Genomic DNA, 24,689 nt, shown 5'->3' with positions numbered 1-24,689 from the left:
TGCGCGCGCGTAAGAACAAACACGTTATTCTTAAAGGTTCACAGGCTTTTATATATAAAGCAGAATAAGTAACAATAAGTAAGTAAACTAAAATAAGTAACGCGGCTGCGGCCTGGGTTGAATCGAAACCACTGCAACCGGAGCGTAACCTGCTTAATTCCCACGGACTCATTGAGGAATCGGACATTCTTGAATGCCCCCGGGGAGCGAAACACCGGGCTTTTGATCTGATAACGCACGCGGATACAGGCGCGGACCTCCCCCTTGACGTCCAGTCATTTACACTGAATTCGTGCCAATAAACGATGCGGACGTGTTGTTTATTTAACCAAAAAAGCCGCGAGAGGCCTCGAGCTGTGCGCTGATGTTAGCGGAGGAAACATCACTGAGGCAAAGAAATGAAAATAGGCTGAATGAAATCCTGATGTCACCAATGAGAGGAATTGATTTGGTCTAAACCATGATTAAAATACGTTGCTAAGTAACACATTGGCACGTTAATCAAGGCCATTAACGCGCGTAATGTTGAATATTAAAACCGGAGAATGGATCAGACCATCGAAATCCGTTTTAGAAAACCGCACGCGCGCACACACACACTCGTGCACGGCCTCGCTGCCCTGCTTATTTATAGCCAGGTTCTTCCCCTCCATATGTTAAAGCCTCCACACTCACGCGCACCAACACGCGCCCCCCGTGTGTCCGCACGCTCATTTACGCAGCTTTGAAAGTGGAGAAGCTGATTCCCAAACGTGTATGAAGAGATTCCAACTCATCCCTCAACTCATTTAAGCTGCGAAATATATTATTATTATTATTATTATATTATATCAATTATAAAATCCTGGATCTCAAAGCATTTACTTTATTTACAGACTCAAGAAGACGTCGGAATACAGGTTATTTGGAGTACATATAGTGTTTATTACTTCCATTTCCCAACCACACTTATAAATAGCAAGCACTGCGCCTTTATACTTATCATTAAATTGACATAGGCCGCTTATACACACGCGGAACTGGCCTTTTTTAACATGGTCTATATGTGGCTGTGAGTGCTGTGACGCTTTTATTTTGAAACTTCTGGGGAGATGGTCCTCTATCTGTTTTCAGTAGAACATTTGTGTTGTGGAAATGAAACAGGGACTGATATTTGAAGTACATTGTCACCAGTATTTCACTTCACACACACACACTCGTGTCAAGCTGCAAAATGTTGCTTTTGTTTGTTAATTAAACACAGCTTGTTCTCATAATGTCACTGGAGTCTGTTTGAGACGCGCACGGTTGATGGACGGTGGATGACAACGTCTGGAGAACTGATAGGACACACACACACACACACACACACACACACACACACACACACACACACACACACACACACACACACACACACACACACACACACACACACACACACACACACACACACACACACACACACATTGTCTTGCTATATGGGCCTGCAGGCCTAAATAGAGGCACCAGCGGCCTGACCTAAGTGTGTCCTGGCCGCTCATAGTTGCGATGATCATCACGTGCACAAAAACACATTTCGGGATATTTTCTGTTTGAGACATTTTATAAAAAAAAAATGCTGATTTCCAGGAGCGGAGCCACGAGCGCCCACCGTCCAGGAGGCAGCTTCTAACGGCCAGATATGCAAAGCATGTCGGGCCGGTGTGTGAAAATGCGCGCAATGCCCCCAGAGAGACGCTCCTCGCGCTCCTTCGCCCGAAGACATGATTCATTCACCAGCTCTACTTTTACCACATAAGGCGGCACGAGCGGCCCCCACAGCGGGCGGGACCAGGGGAAAGTTCCGGGGGGCTGTGATCACTCCTGATTGGTTGCTGCGCGCTGTGATTGACAGGACCCGTTCTCCGGCTCTCCTCTAAGCTGAGGTTGTTGACACTCTCCAAAAGTCCGCACGGCTCTCACGGATAACGGAGACTTTATACAGCTCGTCCCGGCTCCCTCTGCTCCCCCCGCGGTCCGGATCGAGGACGGACGAACCATCGCACGGAAAGCACCGGGACTGTCATCTTGGATTCCCTTTTTCTTTTTCTTTTTTTTGCCACTGCCCGTATCGTGAACTTTTCTTGCTCGTGACGCCGTCTCCTTCCTCTCGCGCCTCTGTTCCGAGAACCGAGGGAAATGGCAGAGAAGCGGCGGTCCCCGTGCGCGCTGAGCGTCAAGGCGCACGCGTTCTCGGTGGAGGCGCTGATCGGAGCCGAGAAGAGACGCAGGACGGCCGGAGAGGATGCTGTGTCCCCCGGCTACGAGGACGGAACTGATGTCTCCGATCTCACCGTGAGCCCGGGGCCGCGAGCCGACAGAGCGTGCACCAGCGACCGGGGCAGCGAGGCAGAGTGTGCCAGTGACGGATCCCGTAAGTAAATAACAACAAAGAAAGAAAGTATTATAATAATATTGTTATTTATAATAATATCGACTTGATAGAATAAATAATAAATAACAATGAATGCATGGAATAGGCCCTTGAAGTGGCAACATGGACACATTAGTATCCTACATGTACAAATAAATAATAATAATTAATAAAAACTATAAAATAAATCCAAAATAATGCTCATGTTGCATTAAACCAGTTTTACTTGCTCGGCTGTAATTGTCCATAAAGCTTTTTACTGCATGGAATCCAGCTATTAGGCCACTTACTGGGCCATGCACACACATTTGATACCCCATAACTATTTTTTAGGATATGATTTGAACTTTCATATCTTATCATGAGCAGCTCCGTGTTTTCCCCGTCAGGATCACGCGGGCTCTCTCGTGCCTTTTGCTGCAGAAAGCACAGTAATAAGACGCAACAGATCCAGATTATAAAGCCAGACTGATGGGCTTTGGTCAGGGTATCACAGTGGAAATGTGATATCATATCGCGGCCCCTGTCTAGTAAATATGAGTGGTGTGAGTGTGACTAATGTGAGACGCTTTATGGGTTGTGTTGCAATCATAAACGCGCCAATTAGCAGCGTATAAAGGCAGGAGAGTGCCACGGCAAGGATGCTGAGAGGTCTGCAGAGAGCACAGACCGAGCGGCCCTGACAAGGATTTCAATCTGCTGCGCGTTCAGAAAATGCGCCTGGCTGAGGACTTGTCTTTGTGCTAGTGTGGCTTGTTAGGCCCATGTCTAATGTCCATAAATCCCCCCCCCCCCCACCCCCAGCCTCTCCACCTGGCGAGGCCCGTGATGAATAGCGCAAATAACAACAGCGACTAGACACATAAACACCACCGTTAGTGTGTCCTCTTAACATATCCCCGCCATTAAAACAGACTGGAGCTCAAGTAGCGCACTCCATCATGAAAATCATTACGCAGGTCCTACTGGGACTTCAGCTGGAGTTCAGTGAGTGTGTAAATGTGCCATTTCGACTGTATCATAACACACTGGTGTATGGGTTCAGTAATGAGGAGTAACCTGCGTTTAAAGACACATACAACTATAATATTCTCTATTCAAGGGTGAGTTTAATGAACGTATCACAGCACTACTTTTTAATTACTACTTTTAAACATTTTATCTCCCTGCAGTAGCAGTAAAATAGCCTGACTGGAGTGTATAGTGGAATCTGGGCTGCTGGAAGTTGTTTTTCTTTATTGTTAAAATCTCTGTAATGGGACAATTTCAATTATGTCGATGTAAAATAAAAACGTAGACACTAAAATCCGGGCAATCGAACGCAAAACGTGCGTAAGCAGAGAGATCTTAATGGTTAGTGTTAGGGAGTTCGCCCTGCTGTAATGTCTGTGTGTGATTTTAAATGCTTTTGTGTTGAGAATGAAGCCCTTTGAGTCAAAGTACTACATGTCTAAAAAGAGACACACACACTGTAATTAGTGGGTGTATTAGTGCCATTAAAAACGCGTTAATCTCGCCTCCTTTCCGGTGCAGCGGAGAGCGAGGACGCGCTGCTGGAGAGCCCGCAGCCTGCAGCCCAGTGCACGGCCCCGGTAACCGGCAGCGGAGAGGAGACCCACGTGGATCTGCAGGGATCAGACCTGTGGAAACGGTTCCACGAGATCGGCACGGAAATGATCATTACCAAGGCTGGACGGTGAGAGCGTAATGCGCTGTCTATAATAAAAAACATGCATATAAATATTAAACAACGGGATAGGAGTCACGGTAATGGTAAATTCTGTTTATTGAAACTAGGCAGATTATTATAGAAGTAACCAGCTGACTTGGAATAACTGATAATAAAGTATTTTTATCCACACCAAGACGGCAGCCTAAGCAACCATTTCAATCTTATTATATTTATTACCTTTTTATTATTATTTGTATTATTATTATGATAATTATCCAGTTATTGCTGTGCTGTTATTATGAAGTATTAATGCCCGTGTGATTTAACCGTGTAGCGGATCTGAAGTCTCCAGTGCTGATGATTTATTTGGTGTTCCTGTCAGGCGGATGTTCCCCGCTATGCGTGTGAAGATTACGGGCCTGGACCCGCATCAGCAGTATTACATTGCCATGGATATAATCCCCGTGGACAACAAACGATACAGGTAAAACGCGCGCACACACTCGCACACACACACACACACACACACACACACACACACACACACACACACACACACACACACACACACATTAACACTTCCCAGTGCACGCGAGAGGTAAAAGAGGCTGTGAGACTTTTATACATTTAAAATGATATTTAAAAAAGTAAAAAAACAGAAACAGAGGTGGTCACACGCATGTGCCATGGAAGCGGAACAGTGCAGTGATTTTCGTATGTCTTAATTTAGACTCCACACTGTCCGTGCATGGGACAGCCCAACTGTGCAGCCCCAGCTCTGTCTCCACAAATGGCGCTTGGCACTGAGCTGTTGTCACGGCGGTTTTGCCGTCCCTTTTGGAAAGGGCCTTTTGGATGGCTAACCTCTCCACCCTAGAAGGTCAAACCAACAAATGTCGTTATAACGCAGGAGAAAACAGCGTGTTGTTGCAGCCGAGCCCTCGCGTGCTATGGCTCCATCGTTTCAAACGCCCCACAAAGCCGTTTTTATATGTGAACACGGGGTGATGAGTGACATCCTACTCGGCCTGTGTGACAGGGCAGCGCACACTAGTCCTGCGGATCACGATAATGGTGCTGCGTGTGCGCGCTGACGCACGGCATAAAGGCGCGTCTGCAGCTCTTTATTCCGAGCAAACGCTGAACAGCAGGTGATGAACACACCTTCGACCAGATGAGGGACTAATTAGTTGGGTTTTCTAGCGGGAGGCCATTGTTTTATAGCTCACGGTTCGCATTTACACCGGCCTACAACCAGGCCCGTGTTACGCGGCGCCTGGTTCAATGAAGCGCACAAGAAAAAAATGTGTTTGTTCCGTGGTGTTAAAAAAAAGCCAGTATGGTGATGAGAGCTTTGATGGATCAGTGTTTTTTCTTTCTTATAAAAATTGTGATTATTATCTACTGATCCTTGGGGTTTTTTTCTGGCGTTTTTGCCTCGTGCGTGTGAAATGGTGCATTGCATGATGGGGGAAAAATGCCAATTTAGAACATTTTGTTAATTTACCTGCGTGTGTTTGTGTGTGTGCGTGTGTGTGATTGTGAAGGTACGTGTACCACAGCTCCAAGTGGATGGTAGCGGGGAATGCCGACTCTCCTGTGCCGCCCAGGGTGTACATCCACCCGGACTCCCCGGCCTCGGGAGAGACGTGGATGCGTCAGGTGGTCAGCTTCGACAAACTGAAACTGACCAACAACGAACTGGACGATCAGGGACATGTAAGTGACCACTACGGGTAAAATACTTCTGTTAAACTATATGTCTTGCATAGGCCTTGAACCTTACCGTGGCCGCTTTTTATTGTATTTTACCTCCCTTATCATAGGAATACATCATGTTATATTTTGTGTTGTAACAAGTATCCTTTAAAACTGTAACCATTATAATTATAAACAAAAATAATTTGAGTTTTTTAAAATTTTGACAAGACAATAAAAGCATGAAAATTAACTGTTTTGCTGCTTTTTCAAAAATAATAACAATAAATATGACGTAATTAAATGAAAAAATCCCAAATCAGAATCAGAACAAATGTGATATTGTTGCCACAGTTGTCTCTTTAAGTTGAGGGTCTCTGATATTACATATTGTGGATGTGCGCGTGTGTGTGTGTGTGTGTGTGTGTGTGTGTGTGTGTGTGTGTGTGTGTGTGTGTGTGTGCAGGTGCCTGTATCTCTGTGCCCAGGTGTGCATGCTCATTATCCAACAATCCTGTTTTATTATAGCTGTGAAATTACAGTGCCTGAAAGAATCATTTCCCCTCCCTGTTCAGATCATTCTGCACTCCATGCACAAGTACCAGCCGCGGGTCCACGTCATACGCAAGGAGTGTGGAGAAGAGTTATCCCCAGTGAGAGCCATCCCTGCTGGGGAAGGCACCCGCACATTCGCCTTCCCCGAGACAGTGTTCACAACCGTCACAGCCTATCAGAATCAACAGGTAGCACCGCTGACCTCTGCACAACCACATTTCCTCTTTAAACCCGGCTGAAATAGCAAACGTGGCCGAGAAACCCACATACGCAAGTGCAACACTATATGTGCTATATGGTCCTGTTGCCAACTGATAGTTTGTAGTTTTGTACTAGTAACTAAGTAGCAGTGACTTCTAGAGTTACAGGAGCATGAGATGAGATAGAACAGGAATTTAAGATGAGATAAGATTTAGATTTATAAGATTTAAGATTTAAGATTAAAAAAAATACGTTAAAAATAGTTAAATTAAAAATAATAATAATTTCTGTATCATTGCAATTTTATGTTTTGCACTTGGTTTGTTCTGCATTTTAAAAGCAAAATTATTCTGTGTTTGTTTTGCAAGAGAGAGAGAGAGAGAGAGATATATATATATATATATATATATATATATAGAGAGAGAGAGAGAGAGAGAGAGAGAGAGAGAGTTATCATCATCATCATTATTATTATTGTTTACTTTTTTTCTGTAATTCTGTACGCTTTGGCAATATTGTGAACCACAGTCATGCCAATAAAGCTTGTTGAAATTGAGAGAGAGAGAGAGAGAGAGAGAGAGAGAGAGAGAGAGAGAGAGAGAGAGAGAGAGAGAGAGAGGAGAGAGACACAGAGAGAGAGAGAGAGAGAGAGAGAGAGAGAGAGAGAGACACACAGAGAGAGAGAGAGAGAGAGAGAGAGAGAGAGAGAGAGAGAGAGAGAGAGAGAGAGAGAGAGAGAGAGAGAGAAACTCTTATTGGCCTGATTGTTAAAAAATGACGGTGCTACTCACTTCACTTAAATGGGTTTTTAAATACTTTTCTAAGTCGCTCGAGTGTCTCATATTTTCCCACCAAATTTTAAAGCCAATGTCTTCACTGAGGAAAAGCTACTGAGTTTTTTTTGTTGTACTGGATCAGTCAACGTGATCTTTGAAGTAGGATGTTAGCTGAGGTCGGCCTGGCCCACAGCGCATGATGGCTGCAGTCAGAACATGCTGGTGACGCCTATAAAAGTCCCCTCTGGATGCGGGTCACAGAGCTGGGCCTTAAACGCCACCCACAGCCTGGGCAGCCTCACAGACATTAACCAACATGCACACACACACATTCACACACACGTGCAAGGAAAATATATATATATACTACATATAACACATACAAGTTTGCAGCAAACTAAGCACAATTCAATGTATTTATTAATATATCCAATTCAAATATTACAAAGACAATTATTTGGGCTGGAAATCATCTTTCACTACACATATGCAGTGTAAATGTTATCAAGGACTTTGTAATAACGTCATTTTAGGAGATAATTAGAGTCTTATTTGACTTTTTTCAGATTACAAGGCTGAAAATTGACAGGAACCCATTTGCCAAAGGCTTCAGAGACTCTGGCAGAAACCGGTGAGTTCAATTCAACCACAGAGATTTTCACATTATCTAGTGCATTAGGGGTTGTGTGGGATGCATGACTGCGTTGTATTCTGGCTTGCTTGTGGTTTTTGTCACGGCTATTTCAGCGTGATTTTATTGGGAGCAAAGCTTTGTATTTACTTATTTTCTTTTCTCATGGAAAAAGTGCAACAGCCTCACATTAACTCGCTCCTCGATGGCAGAAGAGAAATTAAGTCTACTGAACAGACGTGGACACATATTATTATGGATTCACCGTGTTAAAGCGGTGATGCATTTTCATTTAAATGTGCTAACTTTAAAGGCACATTAATCCCCACAACTGCGTAGTTAGGGGGCGCATGCTTTGGGAGGGAAAAGTCTAACCTCGGCTGCAAACCTAAATGGAGCGTCGGATTCCAGTGGGCCTCGAGAACATAAACATCAACAGCAAAATAATAAAAAGTCAAGAGCGTCCTGAAGAAAATCTGTATAAACACATTTCTAAACATATATAAACACGGCATTAAAACAACACGGCAGTAAAACTCCAACAGTCTCCAAACAGCCACTCCCCTGAGGCCTCGCAGAAATCATTAGAGTGGAGGGGAGAGAAAAGGGGGGGGGGGGGGGGGGGGGGGAGCAGGAGCGGGAGAAAGAGGAGGAGACAGGGAATTTGAGAGGGAGGAAGGTAGGGAACGGCAAACTGGATAACCCTGACAGCTGACCCTATAAAAGTTAAACTCAGGAAGGCAGAAAAAAAAGTCTCTCCTTAAATATTACAGGAAGAGTTAAGCAGTTTGCTAAATAAACTCCGGCTCTGATAGGCTGCTTTGGAGCACACAGAACCGCTCCGGGCAGCTTGTCTAAATTATCACCGTGGCTACAACCCCGCGGGGGGGAGGACTTTTATCCTCACGCTAACGAGGGGTAACAGAGCACTCGCATTACCCCGCCACAGCAACCCTCTGCCCCACCTAGAGGAGGAGGGTGAGGTAGATCGGGGGGGGAAGGGGAGTCCCACCTCATAAATCCTTGCTGCGGCTTCCTGCTCCTTCGTCCTGATTCGCCCGTAAAAGCCGTGTGAAAGCAATTACCTCCGAGCACCCGGCTGGCAGCAGCCAATCCCAACGTGGCGTTTATGCCCCTCATTACCTGCGGTCTCCATGGAGATGGCAAGAGAGGCCCCACGGGCGACTAAGATGGCCGCCAGGTGGTTGGCGTAATGCGAGGCATGCTGGGAGAGAGCAGCTGCAGCTGCATCAGTGACTACAGAAACTACAAGAGGAGGAAATAGGAAATCTGAGTGATTTTGTGATGATTTATCAGGAATGCTGATGTATGTGTGTTAACATGCATTCATGTGTGTTTTACAGGATGGGTCTGGAGGCTTTGGTGGAGTCGTACGCGTTCTGGCGTCCATCTCTGCGAACACTCACATTTGAGGACATCCCTGGCATTACTAAGCAAGGTAGAGTCAACTCACAGGACACTGGGAATAACTCAACTGAGTCATCCAGCCTAAATGGCACAGTATGCTCAACACTTACCCCAACCTTCTACTTCTGCTAAAACATCACAATGCTTCCTTTTGTGCTTCTGACAGACATACACTGACATGTTTTTCCCAGGCATAACCGATCCCTGTCTGGTGAACATAATCACAAGTTATGGTCAGAGATGTCCAGATCGAACATTTTATCTCCTGATACCGATTATGATACCTCCACTCAGGGTCTCCATCAATACAGAGTTATGATCCAATACTCATGCACGCTTTTTCTGAAACCTGCATCTCACTGTGTAGAACTCATTGGAATCATTTAATTTAAGGTAATCTGGTTTAATGTTACCTTAAAGTTCAGTAGGTAGCACACTTACTGAATGAATGTGTCTGAAACACTGGATTTTTGTATGGCCTCGACAAAGAAACAGCATTCAGTATTGAACGTGGATCACTCATGTCAGGGCAGATGCTCGTTTGGCCTAACAAGAATAGTGCCGATCTGGTTTATTGAACTGGTGCATTCATGGTTGAATTTGAACAAACAACGCTATCATTGAAGTGGATCTCAGTTTCACTTTTCTGGCTCTGTGTCTGTAGGTATCCCAGGAGCTCATGGAGGGATCGGACCATCATCTCACCTGCTCTCCACGTCCCCATGCTCGTCACCTTTCCAGGTTTGCCCTCTCAGCCCGCCCGACTACACCTGCAGCCGACCCACGCATCCTCTCCATCGTTATAGCAACCACCCGGAGCCGTTCCACCATCCCAGAGGTCCATCGGCGTATGACGGCGAAGGATTCTGTTCCCTGCCTCTCCCTGCTTCTCAACTTGGCTATCTATCCAACCCCACCCCGCAGGGTTACGCTGGGCTTCGCCTCCACACACCGCCCTACAGCCTGTACGGCTACACATTCCCTCCCTCACCCCGCCTCGCAGCCAGCCCCGATAAAATGGCCGCCGCTGCCACTGCCAATCACCAGAGTCCCTTTCTTGGTTCGTCTCCCAGTGGGACGCTAACGGACAGCCTAGGCGTACTCAGTGGAGGACAGCAGGGCTTCTTGTTTGACAGCCGGACTTTAGGACTGGCAGGTAGCCAGCCGGGAGGTGGAGCCTCACAGGTCACCGCCCACATGGGCTGAATTTGACTCTGGACATCTAGGGTTGTCAGGAAAACCAAAATGACACCCTGGAATGGGTGTGAGTTGCTTTTGGTTCAGAACGTTCTATGAATTAATCATCCACGTGCTGACCAGGCATCAGGCTCCATTGTGGACTAACAGGGAGGAGGGACAGCCCCAGCCGTTGCCTCTGTGAGCATGAAGAGCTCGCCAAAGCTCCTTTAACTGAAGGGAATATTATTACCACATTCTTATCTTTCAAGTATGTTCTCCAGGACATGCATGTGCAGCTGCAGTGGTCACTAAAGGGAGAAACGTCCTGGGGCTTTGGATAAGGAGTCCGAACGATGTAACCCAGTGAGTGAACTGGAACTGAATAAGGATTGGGCAGAAACTGGGCTGGCCCAGGCACTCAAAGCAAGCACTTCAACCCCTGGCAGGAGGCCCTGAAGCAGTAACTATTATACTCACTCAGCGTTCTGCCTTGATCCTGCCCACTCTGGATGGAGTTACTGAACGCTACCTTTAAATTTATCTTTGTGGCATACTTTGACTTAACTCCTTTTGTCAATTAAATTCGTTGTCATTACATGCCTGGTGGTGTTTGCGATCGAGTCTTTGGAATAACAAACATAGTCCATTTAGTACTATGCACTACAGGCAGGGCCTTTTCACCTCTCAGACTTTAAAAAAAACTTTTACACACAACACCAGGAAGCCTGTCTCATATGGACATCATGACATCATGGCCATAAAGGACCATGGGAGATATCCCAGTGATAGTTATGGACTGACTAGTTTAAAGCAGTGGGAGAGTGAGGACGTTGGACTAACCTGCATATTCTACATCACGTGTGATGTAGTTGTTTGGATGTTGGGCCGATGTAGGTCTTCCCTTGTGTGACACAGATGGTACTGCATATGATGACTCTGTATATAGCGAGGGGGAGGAGGGCGGGAGGAGAGATGTGTATATAAAGGGCTGTGTGACCCTTCGCACTTAAAAACCCCAACGCACCTGCTTCTGCTCTTTAGACCGGGTCAGGTGCGCGACAGCCAACCCTGAACTTGACTGAGAAGCTTTTATTGCAAACGCGCTATATCAGCACGCCCTTTGGCCCGAGGACATTAACATGTTCTGTGACCTTTTTGAGCCAAATAAAATATATCTATTCATGTCACAATGTTAATATGTAATCAATATCTTACTAATTTAACTGATTCTGTATTGTTTATTAAGGCGATTGTGAACATACGTGTGTGAGTGTCTTCTTTCCACTTTTTTTTTTAAAGTAAAGTGATTACAATGCTTACAGTATAATATTTCATTGTGAAAACAGGGAACGGGAATGCTGTGTGTGTGTGTGTGTGTGTGTGTGTGTGTGTGTGTGTGTGTGTGTGTGTGTGTGTGTGTGTGTGTGTGTGTGTGTGTGTGTGTGTGTGTGTGTGTGTGTGTGTGTCACAGACAGGGGTTGTTCCACAAGCTTTGGATTCCAGAGAAATGAAAAATACCACAGGAGACAAGGAGAAAGAACAACTCTCCACCGCACACACACACACGCACACACACACACACAAACACACACACATACGCACACACAAGCTAATAACACATCGCCTTCATTGTGTAATGACCATGCAAACTAATGCTACTACAACTCTACTGAATTGACTGGTCACATGAGGAAGGGTGTGCGGTGAATGTGGATGTGGGTGTGATGCTGCGGACATGTGTGAGCGTGCACTTGTGTGTGTGTGTGTGTGTGTGTGTGGCAACAGGTGGTCGAGCTGACAGCGAGTGTGTGACCTCACAGTCTCAAAGTTCATGTAGATCCTGAACAAGCACACAGGCTCCAAGAACCCAAGACAAAACACAGAGACATATTTCCTCTGCACCTCATACCCAAAATAAATAGACAAGTGCTACACTTCATCTCTTGTAAGAGCTGGAGAGCCTTTGTCAGTAAGAACTCAAAGAAAATATTTAAAGCAGAAGACAACATAAACTGTATCAGCTACCCAAAACTACACAGCACCCATTAGCACTCTCTGTCTGCACAGATAACATGTTCTCACCCCTGACTCATCGAATACGGCAGCTTGGGCAGTGGCTCTCGGCGTCTCATGCCGATGCAAAAAGGCACCCTTAGCGTCTGTGTAGCTGTTTTCACATATGAACGTCGGACAATCGGGTGAGAATCAAGAAGCACACAACAGGAGCTTCTCTGTGTCAGATGCGTTCTCACTTACTGGAAATAATGGGCTTGGATTAGACCAGCCGTGGTGTCTTGGTAGAGTGTGCAAGAGGGAGGACATGATGCGGATTACAATGCGCGGAAGGAGTCAGTTCTTATTTGGTCATAAACCACCACGTTTCTTGCCATTCTTTGAATTTGTCTGATTATTTTGGCGTCGGTGCTACCCAACAGAAGTTCTGGCTGAAATGTACAGTGCCAACATTGTTTCGTCCGACCAGGCTGCAGATGAACGGGTCAAACAAACACCGTACTTTCACCCAGGAGACTGCTGTGCCTGTCCTGTCCTGTCCTGCGTGAACCCAAAATTTAACGTTGACTTATTTTACGCATGTATCCGTTTTACCGTACCAGTTTACATACGTAACCCACTCAATTTAAATCATGTTTAATTTATGTCACCTATGTAAGTTACCTAACAAACTCAGTTTACCCCCAATCACAATCATTTCCTAAACCTAACCAATTAGTTTTGTTGCAATGTTACGAGGAGCAAACCCTGAATTTTGTAATCTCACAGGGAAAGCTGACTATTACTACGGCGTAACCACACAGCAAGCATGGATCCCTAGACCCTGGATTCCCTCGTAGTTGTGTTGCCTAAACCTAACCAAAGAGTTCAAACATACTTATTTTAACCCAGAACACAAAGTCGTTTTGTTGCCTGGATCTAACCATGTCCTGCACATTAAAACATGATCTTAAATAAGGTATCCAGAGTGGTGTGTGTGACACCAAAAGGTCCTGACCAAGCTGTCGTAATGTGTGACGCGTTGGGAGTGAGTGGGATGTGTTGGCACAGACTGAACTTTCAAGGTGACCATTCTGAACTGTACTGTGCCCATGGTTAAGTAACTGCATGTGTCAGCCTATGCTTTATATATTTGTATATATAATGAAATCTCAATGCAAATGAGATCAAAACAATCAAATAAGTTAATACATCTTGGAGCTAGCAGCTGGTTACAGTGACATAGATCCTGCTAGCTAACTTTCACGATTCAAACTGTAAAAAATATAGACTAAAATATTCTTCAACCACTTTGAAGACACTGTAGAGATGAAGGGGGACTGTTGAGAGATGGAAACTCCTCCAACGAGCTCTTGTTCCTCCTCTACAACACTCGTCGGCTGGTAGGAATTTTGTAATCTGATGAGCTCTTCCTTGATAAACCGCGTAATCTCTGTTTTGGCTTTCTGCACAGCACGTTCATTCGCACTTTCAATAGCCAGGTAGATCTTGCGCTCTCCCTCTTTGGGCTCTTTGCCTGGAGGGAAATAGGTTCGTCTGATGGTGATGGCGGCTTTCGAGTATTCTCCGATCCTCTGCAGGAGAACAACGTAAAGTGTAGCCCCGTATACTTTGGGTTTCTAAGATGTAGATGATTTTTAAGTTGAGAATCCGAAATTGAAATGATCTGAGTTTTCTTAAAGGAATTCGTACCTTTCTGGCATTTCACACTTTTCTTTTGTTATCGTAAAACGCTCCTGATCCATCAGGTGTTCAAATTCATCAATAATCCATTCTCATATATTTCTAATAAAAGCGTTTAAGTGTCATGGGAAGTCTAAGGTTTCTGACCTCCAACGAGGCAAAGTAGACCTCCCGCTAGCCAATTCTGGGTAGGTTAATCTCCCACAAATTCTCTAGTTGGAGGTTTCACTTCAACAGGCATTGCAGTGCACTTTATCTAGTCGTAGGACCGAAAATTCGGACTTCCCATGGCACTTGAACGCAGAGTTTCTCTCTCAACGCACGTGTCAGGGGAGTAGGGAGCGTCAGAGGTCAGGCAGGGGGAAGAGGGTGGGACTCAGGAGGGAAGAGCTGAGTGCTCAACCTGAGAAAGGCAAGAAAGGTAAGAATTGCTTTAAATCTTCCTTTCATTTATGACCCTGACGACAGTTGATATTATTTTGCAGTTCTTCACTGACTTGCTCAACCTGATTTTTCATCTTTCCAAGTATTCATCCCAAAAGTTGCTGACTCTCCTGCTGTCACCGGTTTCCTCCTCAGCTCCTCTGTCACCCTCAGTTGTCTCCTGTCACTCTGAAGGTGAGGGGTGCTGACGAGAGGAGCACATGTGAGGGGGGCGAGGGGACGGAAGGGGGGAGGAGAGCTTATTTTAGAACCCATGAATGATTGGCTTCTTGTTTCTGAGTGACAGGGGACGGGCCCCCTGCCTGGTGCATCCGTACCATACCACACACACACACACACACAGGCACACACACAGACACACACACGCACACAGAAATATGCATATTTAAACTCGTGATAGCTACATCTATTTCAACTCTCCTAGGAATTCTGATTTGTAGGTAGGTATTGGTATAAATCTGCAGAATGCCTCAGGCACACACACACACACACACACACACACACACACACACACACACACACACACACACACACACACACACACAGAGACACACTTCAGCATGGTGTCAGTGGTCCAGTGATTCTCGGCTGAGGTGGGGACATTAACACTTGTGTACGATCAGGTGCCGACGTGACAGATCTGTCACGCTATCCGCCTGGAGGAGGAGGAGGAAAGAGGAGTCAAGGGGAGTCAGCAGAGAGCAGGAGCAGTGTGTGTGTGTGTGTGTGTGTGTGTGTGTGTGTGTCTGATTAAGATGTGTTTGAAGTTAAAGCAAACCTATTCACTTATAAGTTAGAACTTATTTGGAAACCCCAACAGGAAGACATCTAAAAATAATTCAGAAATAAAATGTGCTGAAACACAACAAAGGCAATGGGAAAAGACGATCTTCAGATTGTGTGTCTCGTCCTAAGTGGCATTGCTACATGCTGCATGTCTCTGTCATGGTAAAGATTTAAAACACTTTCATGGCAACCTGCCCAGTAGATTTAGGAAGTTATGTACAGGTAGTAACTTAGGAAGTGCGTGAAAAGACCCGTCACTCTGTAAAGGCCCAGACACACCAACACGACACCAAAGAACTAGTGCCGTCTAAGGCCGACTGTTGCATCGCCTGTGAAGGCGATGTCGACATGAGAGGCGCCAGCTTGCTCGAAACAATTGCGACTCCTAAATAAGTTAGTGTTTTCTTCACTGATGGAAGAGTATGCCACTGAAGCCTTTTCTCGATAGAAATTATGTCTTCATTCTTCTCCTGATTAACTTGTAAAAGTTTGATAGATAGATGGTTCACCCAATTCCCTGCCAGGTATGTTTTGAACCTGCCTGCCCTTTTTTTTCCAAACAGTCTCCAATGACGGCTTCTTAGATGGTTCTGTAAAACAAACCACCTGAAGTTTCAGATTACAGGTCAATTTAAGAATCATCTTAATAGGTCTGAGTCAGGACCAACAGTATTTGGAGTGAGTAACGTGTGAGGTACAGAACACTAGATAATGTACCATATAATGCTGCTCATCTCATTTTCAGGTTGTGAACATTAATTAGGCAGCCATTAAAAGCTGCAGTGTTTCTAACTTTTCAGATGGTTTCCGGCGCTGTGTAAAGCGGCAACCAGCAACAGTTGCTCCTTCTGTGCGTATTGTTGTATATTGTATAAACCTACGCTTAACCACGACGTCTGTTGCACTCTCTCACACTTAGTTCATTGCTTGATTTATCTGATGTTAGCTTTATTTTGATTTGATTTGTGTTTTCATGCTTATTGTTACTCTGATCCTTTCCCACCTTTGTATTGAAACTGTTGCAAAAATAATTTCCCTCAGGATAAATAAAGCTTCTTGAATCTTGAATCTTGAATAACAGAAGGTAAATAAACATGTTTGAGGAGGAGGTATTTTAGCCTTTAGTTGCTTACAAATGCTGAAAGTTAAACTCAATAAGATCCAACAAGGGATTCAAATAGATTCAGATTAAATTAGAACATTTAAGTCTGATTTAAAATCAATAAAATGCTATTGAATCTTTTCCCTATTGCATAAAAAGACGGACCAACAACCAACATGTCAAACCTTTTGGCACTACGCTCATCCACCTCCCTACCTGCTTAGTTATGCGCTTTATGTTTCCATGCACAATATGAAAACAACACATTATGCATGTGATAATAACACAACGTATGTGTGATTGAAGTGAACATCACTATATCGTGTGAATATGTATATATGTCTATTTCTTCCCTTTTTAAATTGAACTTTATTGCTTATTTTTGCTATTTTTTTATCTTATTTTATAATGTTTCTGCTTGTAATATTCTGTTGCTGCTGTGACAAACGAATTTCCCCATCTGCGGGACATTAAAGGTTTTCTGATTCTGATTCTGACGTAACAAGAACACTAGTGGCTGGTAGAGAAGGCAGTTGGATTTGGTTTGTAATCCTTAAAGCCATTTTGTTTTTATTATTTATTTAATAAAATGCTATTGAATCTTTTCCCTATTGGATAGACAGACGGACCAACAACCAACATGTCCAACCTTTTGGCACTACACTCGCTCATCCACCTCCCTACCTGCTTAATTATGCACCTTTATGTTTCCATGCACAATATGAAAACAACACATAATGCATGTGATAATAACACAACGTAACAAGACCATTAGTGAGTGGTAGAGAAGGCAGTTGGATTTGGTTCGTAATCCTTAAAGCCATTTTGTTTTTATCCGGTGTTTTAATGTCGTCACGGCAAATTTGACAGTAATACAAATCACTACGGTTAATGTATCACCTTTACTTGTAATATCTATTATTATCCAAGTCGACAACTTTGACTTACTGTTAACATTAGCTGTACATAAATACACACTTTGCTGTGCTGCCAGAGCATCTCATCATGATACCGAATATCCCCAAAGCTCCAAAGCAGCAAATCAAAGCTGAGAGTCATCGGTCTTCGTTTGAGAATGTGTTTACATGTGCGGCTGTGTGTTCATGCCAGCTCAGGCAGACTAATATAGACATACACGACGAGAGAGAGCAGGAAAGAAGTAGAGAATATGTTGGGTTTATAGATTATGTTGTCATAACAACACTGAACAAGCCAAACACTAGCGTTCAATGAGCCAGGAATGCAAAATACAGTGTTTTCACGAAGTTATCTCTGACTGCACACACACACACACACACACACACCTTCCATTTTCCACTTGTTGCTTAGTGCTGAATACTACGAGCAACTACAAGCACTTCTGACATTTCCCGTTTACAGTCTGACACATAGACTCAACACCACCTCAAGTGAGGCCCTCTTTAAAATGAGCACATTGCACGCAGGAGACTTTTTCATCAGACACATTTCAACAAATTGGATTATATTAGTGTGGATTACATTAATAAGGAATAAGCAATGAAAGTATAAGAGAAAGAACGTGGCTGTTGGGAAAACAGTTCACTGGCAATGCCTTAAAATGTTTCCCATGTACATGACGATGGTCTCTGGCATCCTCAAACAGTGAGTCTTGGCAAAAGTGGAATAAACCTATTTACCATATCTTTCCTCTACACCCGCTGCCTTTCTTCCCTCGGGGAATTGGCTACCCCGAGCACTCAACACAGAAGTTCGCGTTTTGCATAGAGGCCAGTTATGTGGTTTTAGCGTCCTGTGTGATTGAAGTGAACATTAACATACGGGCCGACGAGGACACCACGTGGTCGAGCGTGCTCGGGGGGGAGTTGCGGCCTGCTGTACGTGACCCAGCATATAAACCGGGGAGTCCACAGGTGAGGTCATATTGGGCAGCGACAGGAAAGTTCCCCGGAGCAGTGAATAAGGTTTGGCACGGAAACTCGCAATCGTCACAGGCAACACACACACACACACAAAAAAGAAGCCTGTTTGTATTTGATGAGCAGCGTATTAGAATTGCAAATGGCGGTTTAGACGAATTCATCTTGAAATGAAGAAAAAAAGCCTCAAGTTCCTTGAAAACAAAAGAGCTCAAAGATTTCCCAACCAGGAATTATGTAATAAACCTCAAATATGTGTCGACACGATGAGTCAGTTGGACTTAAGCGGAAGATGTCCGTTGAGGATTCAGGATTAATCTCAGGGGTCATATCAAGCTTGCGTGTTGCTGTGTTTCTCAATTTAAAGAGCAGAAGATTTATTAAAGAGAGAGAGAACGAGAGTGAATATCGGAGGAAAGAGGCTCTACTGACGCTTTTGGGCTTCCAGGAAGTGCACCTGTGCTCCGGGGGGACTTCGGCGGGTGACGAGAGGAGGGTGGGTGTTCTGATGATGTTGCAGGCTCAGCTCAGCTACTCCTGCGTGACCTGTTAATGGCCTAGGGGGTATTTGATGACAGTTGCAAGAATCTGAGGCCCAGGGTGTCCTTTACAGCCGTTAAATCTTTGTCATCAAATCTCCCCCCACTAAGCTGATTTACGGTCAGCTCCGCAGGGCATGTTTCCCAGTACCCCCCCCCCCCCCCCCCCTTATTAGACACCCCATGAACTCTGATCTATGAGAGGGGTGTTAAGAAATAATTATGACCCAATATTTTCCTGTAATCTTTCCATGTCAACAGAAAGGACACGAGCACCTCCGACGACTCTCTCCAGTTCTGCAGGGATACACAGACACGGACACACGCCCTCATGTGAATACACATGTGCACTCCATGGTTGGGGTTAGTGTCTAACCCTGAACGCTCCTGTGAGACAGTGAGAAGACAGACTGAGCGTCGAGCCAAAATGAAAGGACAGGCGCTGCAATGTCTTGTAAATGTCTATCAGATCTTTAACCATGTGATCTGTGGCTATGACTCTGGCCAACACATAACCAAACGCAGGGACAGTTATTCACAGATGCCTTAGGCGGAGGGTTGAAAGCCTGAGAACTTAAATTAACACTTGGCACCAAAGAAAAGATGGAAACACCCAAACTCGAATGTACAAACTGTGCGGTAACACGGAATAATTAGATTAGGTTTTACAGTCTGCACTTATTTTGTGCGTCATTAAATTGGATGATTATCATCATTTACATTAAAAGAATGAGTCCTTACCCCAAGTGAAGGAGTTCAAGGAGCTCGGGATCTTGTTCACGAGTGAGGGGACGATGGAGCGTGAGTTTGGCCGGAGAATCGGAGCAGCAGGGGCGGAGCTGCAGTCGCTCTACCGCACCGTTGTGATGAACAGAGAGCTGAGGAAGGCAAAGCTCTGGATCTACCGCTCAGTCCTGGTTCCTACCCTCACCTGTGGTCATGAAAGCTGGGTCAGGACCCAAAGAACCAGGTCGCGGGTACAAGCAGCCGAAATGTGTTTTCTCAGGAGGGTGGCTGGAGTCTCCCTTAGAGAGAGGGGGAGAAGTTCAGCATCCGTGAGGAACTCGGAGTAGAGCCGCTGCTCCTGAGCGTTGAAAGGAGCCAGTTGAGGTGGTTCAGGATCATCTGGTAAGGATGAACCCTGGGCGCCTCCCTAGGGAGGTGTTCCAGGCACGTCCAGCTGGGAGGAGGCCTCGGGGAAGACCCAGGACCAGGTGGAGAGATTAGATCTCCACACTGGCCTGGGAACGCCTCGGGACCCCCCAGTTAGAGCTGGTTAATGTGGTCCGGGAAAGGGAAGTTTGGGGTCCCCTGCTAAAGCTGCTGCCCCCGCGACCAGACCCCGGATAAGAGGCTGAAGATGAGATGAGATGAGATGAGACATTACAAGTTGAATCCCACGGTTGCTAAATAGACCCTGAATAATGGAACAGCTCCTATAAGACACTGTGAAGGAACTCATGGTGGCTTCACTTGGACACATTTTCATATATATATATATATGTGAAACCAAAACATCCAGGCTCTGTTGTAGATATATCTTGATTATAATAATCCAGCCCTGTAACACAAGCTTGTGCAAAAGCATGTTATGCAGTTTAATCAATTTTCTGTGGATAGGATTTTTTTTTTTAACAATTAAACACATCTCCCCATCAGGACCTCAGCCCAGAGTACCTTGGAATCACATCCATAGTGGTCGATTCTGCACACCGTGATTTCCACCCAATGCCAACAGCCAGTGCAAATCGAGGAAGTCGTGTACCTTATGTGTAGCGTAGTAGAAAGGAAAGGGCTTCACAACAGCGCCATGATGAAAGAACACTACACCGCCGGCTTTTGTTACTTTACACAGACTAAGCTAAGGCAGCGTAAGGTGTCTATTTAGTTTGACTCAATCTGCACCCTTACTTAACCAGTCTGCGTGGCGCTGTTGCACCTCAGTGACTACCTCGACTCCCAACAGATCTGTCCCCCCATTCAGTGAGGAATACACTAAAGAGTCAAAGTCCCAGAGTAGCCTACAGTAAGTCTAGCCTGGGACCGAAAGTTGTTTAATTCATGAATTTACCCTTTAAAGCTCGTTTAAAGTTGTACTCCATTAGAAGTGAGATACAGATTCAGGATGACGACGTGCGTTGACTGTTTTTATTTTCATTTTTTGCTCTTTTGTAAACTTTATTGAAACACATTCACCTCTCTACTTCCAGTCTGTCCTCTATATGCTATCCTCTTAAATTCATACACACACCCCCATGTTCCTATTACACTACTGCCTTTACTACAAGCCTGACTCAGAAGTTGGAAGTTCCTGATTTCTGATAACAAGCGAACGCAGCATAACCGTTAGTGACGAGCTGCACTTGGCAGACCGACCGCTGTCAGCAGTGTCACAAACATGGCGGCTAATTTAAATCTACGGAGGGAATGTCACCACAGACACACAGACCGGAATACCTGTCAAATAGGCAGGTACAAGTGCTTTCATTAGTGGGTCATATGATCATTCATTCATTCATCTTCAACTGCTTGTCCCTGTCGGGGTCACAAGGTGGGTGCCATTCCCAGCTGACATCGGGCGTGAGGCGGGGTACACTCTGGACAGGACGCCAGTCTATCGCAAGGCAGGTCATATGATCAATCAACATTGCTTTAACTCACGTGTTGAAAGATAGGAACTTAAAAAGACAATTAAATAGATGAAAATCTCACGGAGTACATCTTTAAATCAAGCATTGCACACTTGTGTAACTGTGGTAATAAATGCTCTTGCACACAGCTGGAGTAAACATTGTGTCTTACTCTCTCCGATAGTATACAGTACATTTCATTTTTAAAGGTTTTTCCTTATGTTGCTGACATGTTGTCTTTGATTTGTGTGCAAGACATGAGACATTAGAACTAGTGGTGAACTACTGGTCAGCAGTGTACTGGTTACTGATCCCGGCAGACGCTGCTGGAAGTGAGTGACAGGGTCGTGCCTGCGTGTGTTTGTATGTGTATATGTTCTGTAAAAATAGTGCCCCTTCCCGGGCCTCAGCTCTGACATTCTGCTGCTAATAGGGAAGGTGCGTGTGAGTGTCCATATGTATGTAGCCCTTGCCTGACCGTGGCCCTGTCCAAGTCTTAGCATGCTCATTTATAGCCAAGCAGCCAATCAATCTTAATAGAGGAGAGAAGTGCAAAGAGCTGATGAAATGCCAGACATGATCACTATTCACTCAATGGGGGCGAGGAGAGAGAGAGAGAGAGAGAGAGAGGAGCAAGAGGAAAGATGAGAGGAGGGGAGATGGAGGAGGAAGGGTGAGGGAGCACGGAGGGAGTGAAAGTGCGGAGGGAGGGAGTGGGGAAGAGGGATGGGGTGAGAAAGAGAGAGGTCGCAAGTTGTTTATCCCTGGAGGTGATAATAATGATGTGATCTTCTCTCTCTTCTGTCTGTGTCTCTCTGTTTGAGTGATGGCTGAGGCCACATGAAGACGGCCCAACAGGCCAAGGTGAGAGCCACACAAGAGCATGCTGTCTATTTGTGTCTCACACACACACACACACACACACACACACACACACAGAAGCACACACACTTTCATACACACTCTAAACGTTGGCTTCTTTTTGTTTCAATCTTTTTTTTCGTCCTCAAAGTTTGGAAACAATTTGGCGGAAAGGTTACGTGACGACCACATACTGTATCAGCAGTGGTGCTGGATGGGTCACATGCCGGGCGTTCAGATCACACTGTGCTGTGTACGTGATGTGACCATACCGAGACCTGGCCTGGAATGGGATGGTGTGTGTGTGCGGGTGTGTGTGTGTGTGTCAGTGGGGGTAGGAGGTCTACTGAGAGGTGGGGAATGGCGAGAGGATATTTGGCAATGTGCTGCGAGACTGTGCTGACACAGGACACTGCGTCTTCATACAGCAACCGAGCTGTCGCTCTCATGGGCGCGGGGCGCAGGAGGGATTCAGTGAGTCAATATTTACAGCTTGACACCGATCGTGTTTACCTGCTAACATCATAATGTGATTAAGGAAATAATGCAAGTAAGGCAGAGTTCATACTTTTCTGTTTAGCGTATGAAATATGCCCTGAGACAGAGTTAGGATGAATATAGCTACAGAACATTTGTGTAGGTATGAAGATTATTTCCATTTATAGACTAACACACCTTTTTCACACATGGGAGGACCAATGCTGTCTCCTAATGTCTGTAAGTACTCTGGGTTTCTTCCCGGATGATTATAATGGTCGCATGAGGGGCTAACACTGTGGACCCAACATCCATGGTGGACACATGTTGCCGTGAAGAGGTGACTGCGTGGATTACAAAGTGGAAGAAGAGAGAGGAAAGAGCAAGAGGCGAAGAGAAGAGACAGGCCAGAGACAACAACACATGTCCACTAAACCAAAACTCTGCAGTGTGTCTATTCATTCTCATTTCCTGTTTAGTTGAGGTAAGATTACACATTATAAATAGAGAATTGTACAACAGTTATCCAATGCAACGTATCACAGCCTTTACAGCTACTGCTTATTTCCAGTGCCTGTCCCTAGAAGGGCCCTTGAAAAACAAACTTAAACTAGCTAACCAGAACAGCACCTCCAATCACCAAAAGCTCGGTGCATGGAAATTATTTATGGCACTTGTATGTTGCTTGAATATGGCACACACATGCACTAAATGGGTTTAGTTCATTTTTTCTTTTGTATATTTACTATCGGAGCGACACGGTGATGTGGTGGTTAGCACTGTCGCTTCTCAGCTAGAGGGTTCCTGGTTCGAATCCCGGCTGGGGCCCTTCTGTGTGGAGTTTGCATGTTGTCCCCGTGTGTGCGTGGGTTTTCTCCGGGTTCTCCGGTTTCCTCCCACAGTCCAAAGACGTGCAGGTGTTCGGTTCATTGATGACTCTAAATCACCCGTAGGTGTGAATGGTTGTCTGTCTCTGTTCGTCTCTATGTGTCCTGTGATAGACTGGCGTCCTGTCCAGGGTGGACCCCGCCTCACGCCCGATGTCAACTGGGATCGGCTCCAGCCCCCCGCGACCCCGACAGGGACAAGAGGTTGATTTAAATAAAGCAAAAGTTTTCCTTCCTTAAGTCTGATTACTCAGTTAACCGCTGGAATAATCAGTAGAATACTCAATTACTATAATATTCGATAGCTTAGACAGGATGTAAGATGGTAACTCTCTCATACACTTCATCTTCTGATGCTGTTGGTTTTATAGTTTCAGTTTTATGTATTATGTTGGATTTTCATGTTGGAATTCATCCGTATTCAAAGTTTTAGGGGGAAGATGATCTCAGGAATATCGTCTGCAGCTTCGGGCTCATCGACAGTGGTGTAAAATAAACACTTTTGTATCTTTTGCAGAAGGAACGACACCAAAACGATAGGTTCACATTTTCAAAGTCTGCGTTCAAACAACATTCACATGCATATACTAAAACAGTTATTAGTCGTTATAATCATTCCTGTTTCTGTTCACACTGGCTCCATTTCTAACAAAAACCCACTGTATGCGGAGGACTCAGTGCACAGTCATCATTTTAAGGAATGATGTGTTCTAACCTTCAGCCAACGTTAACACGAGGCTTTGTGATAACACAAAGAGTTTATTTGCTGATGTGCAGGGGGGGGGGGGGGGTAGTAACACAAAGAAGGAATATGTGCAGTTTAAAAGACATTAT

At 45.1% G+C, this 24,689-nt stretch overlaps 1 protein-coding gene across 1 annotated transcript; it reads left to right on the top strand.

Annotated features, from left to right (window-relative positions):
• The first annotated feature begins 1,940 nt into the window (after positions 1 to 1,940).
• Positions 1,941 to 11,856, top strand: tbx18 (T-box transcription factor 18). The gene is made up of 8 exons (XM_083934390.1): positions 1,941 to 2,395; positions 3,929 to 4,091; positions 4,450 to 4,551; positions 5,615 to 5,786; positions 6,341 to 6,508; positions 7,864 to 7,928; positions 9,293 to 9,387; positions 10,021 to 11,856. The coding sequence occupies exons 1-8, from the start codon at positions 2,161 to 2,163 to the stop codon at positions 10,560 to 10,562; spliced, it is 1,542 nt and encodes a 513-aa protein (XP_083790516.1). The 5' UTR covers positions 1,941 to 2,160; the 3' UTR covers positions 10,563 to 11,856.
• The last annotated feature ends 12,833 nt before the right edge of the window (positions 11,857 to 24,689 follow it).

This window comes from Echiichthys vipera (assembly GCF_963691815.1).
Source record: "Echiichthys vipera genome assembly, chromosome: 19".
Classification (NCBI taxonomy): Eukaryota; Metazoa; Chordata; class Actinopteri; order Perciformes; family Trachinidae; genus Echiichthys; species Echiichthys vipera.
This window is presented reverse-complemented; position numbering and strand designations above follow the sequence as displayed.